General features: G+C 47.5%; 1 protein-coding gene across 1 annotated transcript; it reads right to left on the bottom strand.

Moving 5' to 3' along the window:
• Window positions 1–306: 306 nt before the first annotated feature.
• On the bottom strand, window positions 307–10,369 carry LOC138961848 (uncharacterized). The gene is made up of 2 exons (XM_070333520.1): window positions 8,039–10,369; window positions 307–1,879 (listed from the first exon to the last, which is right to left on the bottom strand). The coding sequence occupies exon 1, from the start codon at window positions 9,805–9,807 to the stop codon at window positions 8,080–8,082; it is 1,728 nt and encodes a 575-aa protein (XP_070189621.1). The 5' UTR covers window positions 9,808–10,369; the 3' UTR covers window positions 307–1,879; window positions 8,039–8,079.
• Between the last annotated feature and the right edge of the window lie 1,556 nt (window positions 10,370–11,925).

Genomic DNA, 11,925 nt, shown 5'->3' with positions numbered 1-11,925 from the left:
CTCGCTCTCGAGAGATTGGCGAGGGCTGTCCACTTCCCTGCCCCTCCATTCAGCCCATGTTTGCCTCCCTCCTTACCCCCCTCCCCGCTCTTCTCATGCACCTGTGAAAACAAGGATGACCACCTATACCCCCATCTCTCTCTCTCTCTCTCTCTCTCTCTCTCTCTCTCTCTCTCTCTCTCTCTCTCTCTCTCTCTCTCTCTCTCTCTCTCTCTCTCTCTCTCTCGCTGCATCTGTGTGTGTCTCTCTCTCTCACTTTCTCTCTCTCTCTCTCTCTCTCTCTCTCTCTCTCTCTCTCTCTCTCTCTCTCTCTCTCTCTCTCTCTCTCTCTCTCTCTCTCTCTCTCTCTCTCTCTCTCTCTCTCTCTGGTTGACTGAAACCTGTCCCTTTCCCATATTCTCACAGCATTCAACGCATCTTTTGTGGTCGTGAAAACAGAGACGAGACCGTATAAGCGTTTTATGCAAACCGGAAGCAGAGATGATAAGGTTCGAGCGTATCCTGTCCGGTGCTTTGGCTAAATATTGGGAAATGTGCCGTCTATCTTGACACATTAAAACCAAACTTAAACATAAATCACTGTTGGTGAGACAGACGACGTGAAAAGTAGAAGACATTCTCACTGACCATCGCAAAGACAACACAGATGTCGAATGTTTTCTTTTCGGTGCTTTTTCGGGACTAAAGAAGGTGTGATAAACCTTTATAAGCCACAATTCGACAGTATAGCGTTGTCTTTGTCATGACGAATGCGAATCTCTTTCAAGTTTAACAACATAAAAGAAAATCATTATAAAAACATATATTTTAAAGCTCAGCTTACTGAATTGGTCAATTAAGGACCAGATAAGTCAGGGAATGTCTTGGCCATGGTTTTATGCTTTACCCTGACAGTGAACTAATGGTGTCCACACAGTGTTCCATCGAACGCACTTTCATTTTACACTTTGTCCCCATTGTGTCAGTTTGAGATGATAATTACACGGAATTGTCATACATGTCTGCACTAATACTTGTCCGTGACGTGTTCTCATTCACGTGAGATCGAAGGAAGCAGTCTTTGTTCAAAGAAAATGTGGGGTTATATACGATAGTTTTTGTCATCGTGGCCTAAACACCGAAGACCTCGGGATGCCGTCTTTGCTTTCAGAGAAACAGGTCGTTTTACGCCAGTCATTGTCCAGTTGGTGTTCACGGGAGGCAGTTTTTGTTTCAAGAAGAAGCTAGCATTGCATTTGTCCCTGATCGAGTTTTTAACACAAGGACTCGAAGAATACAGCGACTTTATTCTTATGGTCACTCTGGAGATGCCAGGGCTGCTACTGAGTTTATGTCATGCCCTTATTTAACTTTTGTTAACACCGGAACTCGAAGAATGCAACCTCTTTGTTCCTGTGGTCACTGCGGGGATGGATGATGACAGGATTACTTTCCTGTTTATGCCATGTCCTTCTTGCGTTGTTGTTCTCACTGGAAGCAGTCTCTTCCGTCACTCCTCTCTTCAGTGTTTACAGAATGACGTCACGGTCAGTGTTTGCACAATGACATCACAGAGGCTACACCTCAATAACCTTGACGTGGCCTGGTTCTCCAACTAATGTCACGTCGTTCTGGTGCTGAAATTCACACCGGACGCTGTCTCTTACGCTGTTTGTCACAGAATGATGTCATCGAGGCTAAATCTCAGCCACCTTGAGCGGGAATGATAACTTGCAGCGCTCCCATCTTTGAGCAGACCTGGTTTCCAGCGAGTGTAACTTCGGAGGACCGCGTTTGGTCTGGCGTTGGAGTTGCTGGAATCAGGTCATTGGGACAGTGAAAGCTGCACGTGCAAAGGGTCTTCCCAGCATCTCGGTACTGCACGTACTGTCTCTAGGACCTGGAACACAGCAAAGACAAAGAGCGGTTTAATAAAAGTTCACTTCAACCTTGTCTTCTAGTCAAAATATGTTAAGAAAGCAACCATGGTCAAAACCGTTAACAACATTTTACTTCAACCTTGTCTTCCAAGTAACAATATGCCAAGAAAGCTACCACGGTGAACAGGAAGTGTTAAAGCACTCTAAATCTAGAATGGTGCAAATGTGACCTTGATAACATTCAAGAACAGTTCTGAAGAGGAAGGAGAGCTAGAGGGGGTTGAGGCGGCTGGGCAGAACAATTGAGAGAGAGTTATATACATATATATGTGTGTATGTATATATATATACAGGGTTTTGGGGTGGAAATAAAATAGTACACGACAGCACTGAAAGGACATGAACCACGAATTAAAAACATGCACGAAAATAAATTATGTTGCAACCACGAATTAAAAACATACACGAAAATAAATGATGTTGACCAGAGAGAAGAAACCAACAGAGAAAGTACGCAAAGTAGAGGCCTAGCACTGGCAGAGAAAGTACGCAAAGTAGAGGCCTAGCACTGGCAGAGAAAGTACGCAAAGTAGAGGCCTAGCACTGGCAGAGAAAGTACGCAAAGTAGAGGCCTAGCACTGGCAGAGAAAGTACGCAAAGTAGAGGCCTAGCACTGGCAGAGAAAGCATATTAACCACAGACAACACACACACAAAATAGCACAGAAAGAACATTAACCTAACACTCCACTACCAGAAATACACATCAAACCCAGTCGGCACAGAAGACGATATGGTAATAGCAGACACACCAAGCACAGAAACACCCTTTTATGTCTCTGTCGACGATCGTTTGGGGATTAAAGGGGATCCTAATCTGTCCTTAACCTGCAATTCAGAGACCTGTGTAGAAATTGAACGCCTCGAGAACTATCATTTCGCGACACAGGATCTAGCGTGTATTGGCTCGGACTGTGTCTGGTCGTTTCGTTCTGCTTTCGCTTCTGTATTTGTGTTGGCTCGGTTTAACTTATTGCACAGATTTGTGCCCCTCGTGCGGAGGTCTTCTCGGTATCACGACCGTTAATGAGTGTAGATAGTTCACAGAAATGAATCTGGGAATGTGATAAGACATTATTTCTGAAGAAAAGAAGCAAAGGCATTTCAAGCAAAATCTTATACAATCTGTGCTATTAAATCCCATTTGCACAAGACCATTGGCCTTTATCCCCCATATTGTTGTGACAGGGGAGGCTACCGCTCCTTTCACAGCAGACTCTGCACCCGAGTTGTTGGCCTTTAAGTCAACACTGGTTGATTGTGGAATTCTGTTTGTGATGGGGTCTGGTGGTTTCCGATTGTCTGTATGTTAATGGGCACCTTCGGGTTTGCATAACAGTTTTTATAGGGCTAAGAAATTAGCCCTAACATTTTCAATCCTGTTTGATTGCACTTCGCCTCCCGAGGTGATCGTAGTGTTACGGCACTCGGTTACATTGTTAAAACAATGTTTTATATCTGCTAACATACTGATGAAATGTACATGCATTTATAAATATGAAAACAATCACAAGCCTACGGCGTCATCCCCTGTGTGATCACTAACACCATCATATTCTTTTGAATTAAACAAGATTGTGTTATAAAGAAATACAGGGTGGCATGTATATGCGATATAAACATTTGTGACCACACAACAAGCTAAGCTTATATTAAGTGTGGTTATAAATATGTACATCTAGATGGGAAATGTTATTTCACGTAATGTCAAGGTCAGAGAATCGCTGTATACCCTTATTAGACATGTAAGACAGACAAGATACAATTTTTACAAAAAAAGAGGGAAAAATATAGCAAAAGAATCAGAGGACGGGAAGGGATTTAACTTTATTTTTCAGCAATATCATATTCTGTTCATCTGTTTTGTCCTCACCACATCATCGTCACTGTCGTCTTCGTCGTCTGGTTATTGTTATATATCCTCGCTTAAGCATCCCCCACCCCAGCTTCCACCCTCCCCCTACACCCTATCTTCTCTGTTATGTCAACAAATACACGTTCACCCTGACTACATCTGTGCGAAAACAAAGCAGTCAGAGAAAACATCTACATTAAAAAAAAGCCCAAGCTTGTCACAGTGTGTAATGCTATTGCATATCTCCATAAACACACATGACAGTCAGTTGCAGGTTTTCGCAGCAAGCATCTGCACCCACTTTGCCACCGTCGTCACCGCACACAGAGCTAGCGTCAGTCCACTCGGTATCTCGTAATTACATAGCCCCGAGAGGTTACAGACGGGAACATGCAAATATTACATGCAATGGCTACAATATCGGGCTACAAAAGACCCCGAGTTATACGGGACAACGCCCGACCCTCTTCAGGCTCTAATATCCACTCGCCAGACATCTATTTGCCTATGTCGAATGCTGACGAACAATGCCCGGGTACTCTAAACGATGTTGAAGTGGCAAAAGTAACGTTTCGGTTCGTTTCTGTAGGATTGGCGGTTGTCCAAACACGCTGCCGGGGAAGGGGATAACATGGAATGGATGTGTGAGGACGTAGAGTCTTTTGTCCACCAGGCACGCTTGGCTGTTTTACTTGTGCACCTAGGCACAGACCCTCAACCCTCAAGCCAAACGTCGAAACTCAAACGGAAAGAAAGGGGGGGGGTAGTGTGGCAAGGAGGGGAGGGGTGGAACCGGAGAAAGAGAGAGAAAGAGGGGGAGGGAGAGAAGGGGTGAGAAGGAGAGAGTAAGAGAGAGAGAGAGAGAGAGAGAGAGAGAGAGTGATGGAGTGAGTGAGAGAGAGAGAGAGAGAGAGAGAGAGAGAGACAGACAGACAGACAGACAGACAGACAGACAGAGAGAGAGAGAGAGAGAGAGAGAGAGAGAGAGAGAGAGAGAGAGCAATTTCCTCCACTTACATTTGTACATTTCTTATAAGGCCAACCAACCCTCGATTGTGTGAATGGTTCAGGATTAATCTTGCCAGAAAGACTCATTCCTGAATACAACGGTTTGGACAATGGGTGATCAGTTAGTAATGAAATTGTAACAGGTAATTCTGCACAGAGACAAAGAACACTGTATTTTCAATACATCGATAGGCTCGGTATTACAGGAAAAAGGAGGCTGACAAGTCTCAAATTAAAGCCCACAAATTAGCTTTTTCCTGCAACTCCCAATGGCTTTGGCTGTGCAGAAGTTTCCATGAAATACGCAAACAGAAAGGGACGCTAAAACATGAAGTGAGTCCTTTGCCAGTCTTATTCAAAACACAATAACAACAGTGGGGCTTTCTTAATTAATTTCTTAATGGTATTCCTAGTGCACTAAATAAAACTGTTATAGCTAAATATTTCCACTGCTCTTTTGCTGCTAGGACACAAACTCTCAATTAAGTCCATTCGAACTATTCCTAAATCTTGAACGAGGCATTTCTGTCGACCTTTTCTTCTCATTTCTTTCTTTTAATGGTGTTTGGATTGCCTTCCCTGTGATCCACATACGTTATCAGGCCTGTTTCATACACTCCATTTCCATACTCAGCAAGCAGGGGTCCCCGTTCCTTTCTCCAAACCTACCCTTTTTGTCAATAACTAGGAGGGGGGGGGGGGCAACATACTCAGCACTCACGCAAAAGCCATCTTTGCCCTACAGAGGCCGTATTGACTCAAAAGCACTCCGTTCCTGTGGGTATAATAATTGGCAAATCTTCGCATTTCAACTGAAGGAAAACATACGATTTCGCTTTGCTTTGTAAGGCGAAGGGACGAAATTGTGTGGGCGGCGGTGAGAGAGAAAGAGAGAGAGTGGAGAGAAAGAGAGAGAGAGAGAGAGAGAGAGAGAGAGAGAGAGAGAGAGGGGGGGGGGGAGAAAGAGAGAGGGAGAGAGAGAGACAGGGGGGGGGGGTGTAGATGGGGGTGGGGATTGAGGGGAATGGGGGTAAGAATAGGTACAATTGGAGTAGAGTAAGATGCACTTTTTTGACCTTTCCGTCGAGTGCTGTCTCGAGCGTATAGTGTCTTGCGTTTTGGTTGGCTGGGTTGATTTCAAGGACTCCGGGTTTTTGCTTGGCGTACGACAGCACTTAAGACCCGAGTATTGAAAGAGCAGAGACAGAAGACGAAAACCTGATATTAACTTTGTCCAAAAAACGATACACAATTCTGTGAAGGGCTTAAACGCCCGAGGTCTCTCTGTGCCCCCTTTTCTTAGTGGGTCTGAGTTCCCAAAAACATGAAGATGTTGATTTCTAAAATGGGCCTTTAAAACATCGGGACTTAGGCTTGTCTTTACCCCTTGATTTCAAGATTGAATGCTGTGTCCGTGTCATAAATGCCTGACCTTCCGCGTAAGCGTGCGTTTCATTCACAAGAGGAAGGGGGAGGGCTGAGTGGAATAAACGCTTACTTGTAAATTGGGGGTTAATTCGGGTTTAGTCTTTTTGCAGTGTTGTAATCAGAATGAATAGACACAACGCTCAACGCTCAAGCGTAGCCCAGGCAATAGACCGGGAATTAAAACAGGAAGTTCATCGGGGTTCAGTCTTTGTATTGAACTGATGTCATTAAACAGAAATCGCAACACTGACTTATAAACCCTGGCTGACATTGCAATAGGGATCATATTGGGAGTTCGAGAGTGCAAAAGGTCAAGTTAGAAGAAGTTCATGTTCAGTATCATGTCAGTGAAGTGCGCACAAGGCAATTAAGTGCGCTTTTTGTGATTTATACTCCCAGTCTGGTATCCGTCTCGTTAGACACCAATATTGACAAGAACGGGCATGACGACTGCTGTACGAATACAGTGAAAACCCCCGTTTAAGACACCACCCCCCCCCCCCCCAATTCGAGACTTATGACTTATCGCTATTTAAGACCTTGATTTTTTCGATTTTCTGTTTAAACCATCTGTAAATGTACCCCTTTTTCAGACTCCCTGTATTCAGATCTGAAAAAGTTGAATGGTGTCTAAGAATCGATTTTATAGAAAAATGAAAAAGGGACGAAGTTAGCCTACACTAACTTCAAAGCAAGCAGCTAAGGTCCCCTGAGCAGACATGATGCGAAATGCTTCCATTTTCACCATCTTCCCACAAACTCACCTCACTCACCATACCCCGCTATATACTTTAGATGAGTCAATCCAATGTTTCAGTGGTTCCTCGCTAATACTGTAACACACACAGACCCCCTCCCCCCCCCCCCCCCCCTTAAAAAAGGATACAGGATAACCATACCTACCCCCCCCCCCCACCCCCCTCTCCCCCCAAAAAATGACAACAGCAACGCCTTGGAACACCGGCGAAAAAGAAAAAACAAAGTCAAGCAGAAAACAGCACAAAGCAATACTTGTAAAACAACCACACCTCTCCCAACTCTGTCAAAGGCAGACACAAACAACAAACCCCGACACGCGACCTCACGCATTAATTACTTATGCAAGACATTGATCAAGCTTTCGCCCGCCATACTATCACTCGGCCGCGCCAACGCCAAACAACAAAGACTTGACAACACAAAACCAATGAGAATCCTTTTGTTTCAAACCGGCACAGGGTAGCTAGCGGCTTGGGGGTAAACAAGAAACGCGCGCGCGTCCCTGTCCCATTTACGTTGCTTAATTTGCATAGACCAATCAAAACCAGGGCCTGGCACGTGCCGTGAGACTTCAGCCAATGAGGTAACTGGATCCTGAGCGTGCGCGTGAGTGTGGCACAAGCCGGAACGAGCTTACGACGGGAACATGGGGTCACACGCAATGCTAGCGTAATCTGGGTGTCGTGCTTTGCCTAAGCCGGCGCTGAATATAGCGCATGCATTCATAGATGAAAAACAACTTTGTGTAAACAAAGTACAAAAGCAAAACAACCATATATGTGTTGCGATTAAAATGTGCACAAACTTAACACAAAGCCACGCAGAAAGATAGTGACACGTTGACAAACGCACGAATGTAAGAATCATTAACTTTGAGCATGCAAATGAATACAGAACAAACGTATTTTGCAAAAGTGGCGGACACATTACACAACTAGCAACAAACGAGATGGTTTGAAGTCGTATTTTTGCGATTGCAGTACATACCGACTACGCATACACATACAAACGAACAAACAAACAAACAAACACCATACCAAAACAACCAAACACAAAACGGCTTCACTCACCAGACGTGGATGGTAGCATAGACTTGCTCCTCTTCGCAGTCTCAGACAAAGACCTCGGGGTCCTCAATGTCGATCTTAGAGCACAGCCACTCAGCGATGTCAGCAGACAGATCCTGCCAGTTCTCTCCTCCACACATCCCCAGACCCTCCTCTTGCGACGCCTCGGAGGTTCCGCTTGACTCGCTGGGGGACACGGGGCACGACCCCTCCGACCCTCCGCAGCTCATGTCGGTCTTGAGGGATTGGAACCCTGCTAGCTGCTGCAATGCGAGGTGGCGTGGCGGTTCCACAGGAGAGCAGTCGGGGCTGGAGCTGGTGGAATGGTTCAAGTCCAGGAAGTGCATTGCCTGCGGGTGTTGCTGGTGAGTGTTGAAAGGTGCTCGCAGAAAGTGCGCCGAGTTGTCGATGGCGATCTGAACGTGGTCCACCTCCATGGGAGCTGGGATGGCCGGGGAGGGGTGCGGCGATTGCTGCTGGTTGCCGTAGTGAAGCTGTGCTGGCGCCAGTTCTAACAAATGTGTCGGAGACTTCTCTCCCATGTCCGTAGAGGTTGAACCCATAGGGGAAACGTTCATAAAGTCTTGCACGTTCGCTAACTGAGCCGCTGTGTGTCCATAATCTACCTGAGAATTAAAGGTCACACAGCCGTTGTCCATACCAAACACAGGGCTACCGTTGTTCGGCGCAAAATCCAGCGAATGAGACACGACGTTGGTTGAATGTTCATCAGCAAAGTCAAGAGAATGAGACACGACATTGGTTGTATGGTCATCAGCAAAGTCCAGGGAGTCAGACACGACATTGGTTGTATGGTCATCAGCAAAGTCCAGGGAGTCAGACACGACGTTAGGTGTATGGTCAGCAGCGAAGTCCGCAGTTGTACCAGAACACTCCATCGGAGTTGCAAGCTGTAACAGATCTGCAGCAGTGATGGCCGTGGTGTTGGTTGACGCTGACGACGTTTCAGAGGTCGTCGGAGAATCTTGTGACGGGGATGGTGGAGCTGGGGAAGTAGCGACAGAAGCAGAAGTCGTTGTAGTGGTGGTGGTGCTGGTGGTTGGGCGAGAGACGATGGTGATGGTGTCCGAGATGGCGGAAGTGAGCGAGGAGTCTGAATCTTGGTCAGCCTCGACGAGCAGCTGGTGCAGGTACTTGATGTACTTGGCGGCTTCCTTCAGCGTATCGACCTTGCTCAGCTTCTTGTTCTTGCGGCCCTGGGGCACGTGCTGCCGGAGCGTCTCGAACCCCTGGTTGACCTGCTTCACCCTGTTCCGCTCCCGCTCGTTGCGACGCGCCATGGCTTGTGGCTGAGGTCTTGGCAGTCCTAGGGCCGTGAAGTCTATCCTTCGTTTGACCCGCAAGGCTTCGGGTTCGTTCTCTGTGTTAGAGCCTGGGGACGTCGCAGAGTTATTGTCATCGGTTAAGAAAGCCTCACTGTTATTGTTGTTATTGTTGTCGTCATTGTTGTTGATGATGTTCTTCGTGTCGACAGTCGTGTTGCTGACGTTCTTGTTGTTGTTGTCGGATTTGAGCAGAGGTCTGAGAGCCTGCATCTGCTGAGCGACAGTCGGGGTTTGAGTTTTGAGCACGATGCACGGTCCGGAAACGTACAGCTTGCTCCCATCCGACGTCGTCACAGGGATCAGAGTCCGTACCTGCTGCTCTGTCGTCTTCAGCATCGCAGTCGTCATCGTCATCGTCGCCGATGATGACTTGGACAGGGATGAAGAGGAGGCGGGCGGAGCGGACAGAAGCGCTGCAGCGATCATGGTCACAAGTCAGAGTAAAGTAACAGTGGTCAACGCATGGACAGAGCGTAGCGGTCAGTCTGTCTGTCACTGGCCGAGGCGAGTTGTCGTATGAACTCAAATCTTTCCCACACGCGCTCAAATTTACATGTGTGCGCGCGCTGCCGGAGTCGGTGGTAGGTTTTGAAAGAAACGGATGAGCCAAGGTTCTGTCATCGGGGCCCGGGTAACGGGGTAAGGGCGCGTGCCTCGCCTGACAAAGCCCGTGCTCAACGCGCGCAGAGGGCGGTGCCTAACCCCCCCAGTCTCTCGCCGTGTTCCTCCCAGACCCTCTCACCTGCGATAACACCACCGTCCTCCTCAAATCACTGAATCCCGATAAGCTATCGTGGCCGATATTGATTCGCAGGTGAAGAAATAGAAATGTCAGCACCGTTGTGCGAAAAAATTCTGAGCAACCACCGTTATAGCGAAGAGTTCAGAAAACGCGAGTCTGACTTGCCAAGCAGTGATGGTCAAGCTATAGTAGCACGAGACAAATCCGGGTAAGGGTGGATAGAGCGAGCGTACCCGTGCTGTGTCCGTGTCGGGGGTGGCGCGCCGAGTGTGGTGGCTCGTGACAAGGGGGACAGACCCCTCCCACTGTCCCTCCCTGGCCGCGCTGACACCTGTCACTCACACGGGGTGCGCGAGCCATGCGCGTGCCTTCACTGCACAGGTGTTGGGAGCGAGCGAGAGAGAGGGGGGAGATAGAGGGGGAGAGAGGAGGGGAGAGAGAGAGGGGGAGGGATAAAGGGGGAGAGAGGGGGGAGAAGGAAGGGGGAGAAGGAAGGAGAGGGAGAGAGAGAGAGAGAGAGATGGAGAGAGAGCGAGAAAGAGAGAAAGAAAGAATGAGAGGGAGAGAGAGAGGGAGGGATGGAAGGAGGGAAAGATGAATGGAGAGAGAGAGAGGGGAGAAAGAGGCAGAGAGAGAGAGAGAGAGAGAGAGAGGGGGGGTGAGGGGTAAGAGGGAGAGAGAGCGCAAGAGAGGGAGAGGGAGGGGGGAGCGAGCTTGGTTCGGTGCTCGGTCACGCGGAGTGCGATCAATGATTGAACTGGGTGGATGGACATTGGTGTGGACTTGGGTTCTCTGTGCTCCATGTCTGTGTCCCTTTCGATATCTCTGCCCCTCCCCCCCCCCCCCCCATCACCTCCATTTCATACCTCTTTAAAAAGATTTCTCTCCGTATCATGTCTGTGTGCCTCTCTCTCTCTCTCTCTCTCTCTCTCTCTCTCTCTCTCTCTCTCCCTCTCTCTCTCCTTCTCTCTCTCTCTCTCACTCTCTCTTTCCTTCTCTCTCTCTCACTCTCTCTCTGTCTCTCTCTCTCTCTCCTTCTCTCTCCTTCTCTCTCTCTCTCTCTCTCTCTCTCTCTCTCTCTCTCTCTCTCTCTCTCTCTCTCTCTCTAAAGCGCTCGCAAGTTCAGTTAAACGAACGCTATGAGTTTTGTCACAAAGACGAGCAGAGACTCCGATCCTCACCGCAGACAAAACGCTTTCTCTGATAAAACACTCTCGTATAACACAGTTCCCCTTCAACCAGTCTTGATTGTTACGGATATGCTTACCAACGTTTACAAGCTTACACCATCTTTACTTCACTCTTTCTTCTTCCTTAACTCACTTATAAATGGCTGTGCATCAATTACGTCGTGTCAGAGAAAATTGCAGGTTGCGCTCCGAAGATATTTTCTATCCTAACGGCCGATGATCAAGTCGGGTGTCATTTTGAGGTGAAAAATGGCCGTTTGGGATTATAGCCGCTTTCGAGCGACATCCTGCGTACAAGACCTGTTCTTGGTACAGAACTACAGTAAAACCTGTCTCTAACGGACACCCTTGGGGAATGGTAATAGTGTCCCTATTAGACAGGTGTCCCTTCTTCACAGGTGGAGGGGCCGGGGCAATATTTTACAAAGAGCACGTAAAATGAACAAGACACTTTTTGTCAGTCCTGTAGTATGTATTTATTGGATTGAACATGAGACTCACTGAAAATGTGAGTAAACAAATGATACATGTAGCAAACAACAACAACACCAACATTCCCCCACCCCCACCTACCCCGTTCCCTACACACACTGTGCATTCAAACTTACGCAA

This window comes from Littorina saxatilis, linkage group LG3 (genome assembly GCF_037325665.1).
Source record: "Littorina saxatilis isolate snail1 linkage group LG3, US_GU_Lsax_2.0, whole genome shotgun sequence".
Taxonomy (NCBI): Eukaryota; Metazoa; Mollusca; class Gastropoda; order Littorinimorpha; family Littorinidae; genus Littorina; species Littorina saxatilis.
This window is presented reverse-complemented; position numbering and strand designations above follow the sequence as displayed.

What these genes read in the sequence shown, in the direction of transcription:
- LOC138961848 (XM_070333520.1), bottom strand. Translation starts at nt 9,807, where the DNA reads ATGATCGCTGCAGCGCTTCTGTCCGCTCCGCCCGCCTCCTCTTCATCC.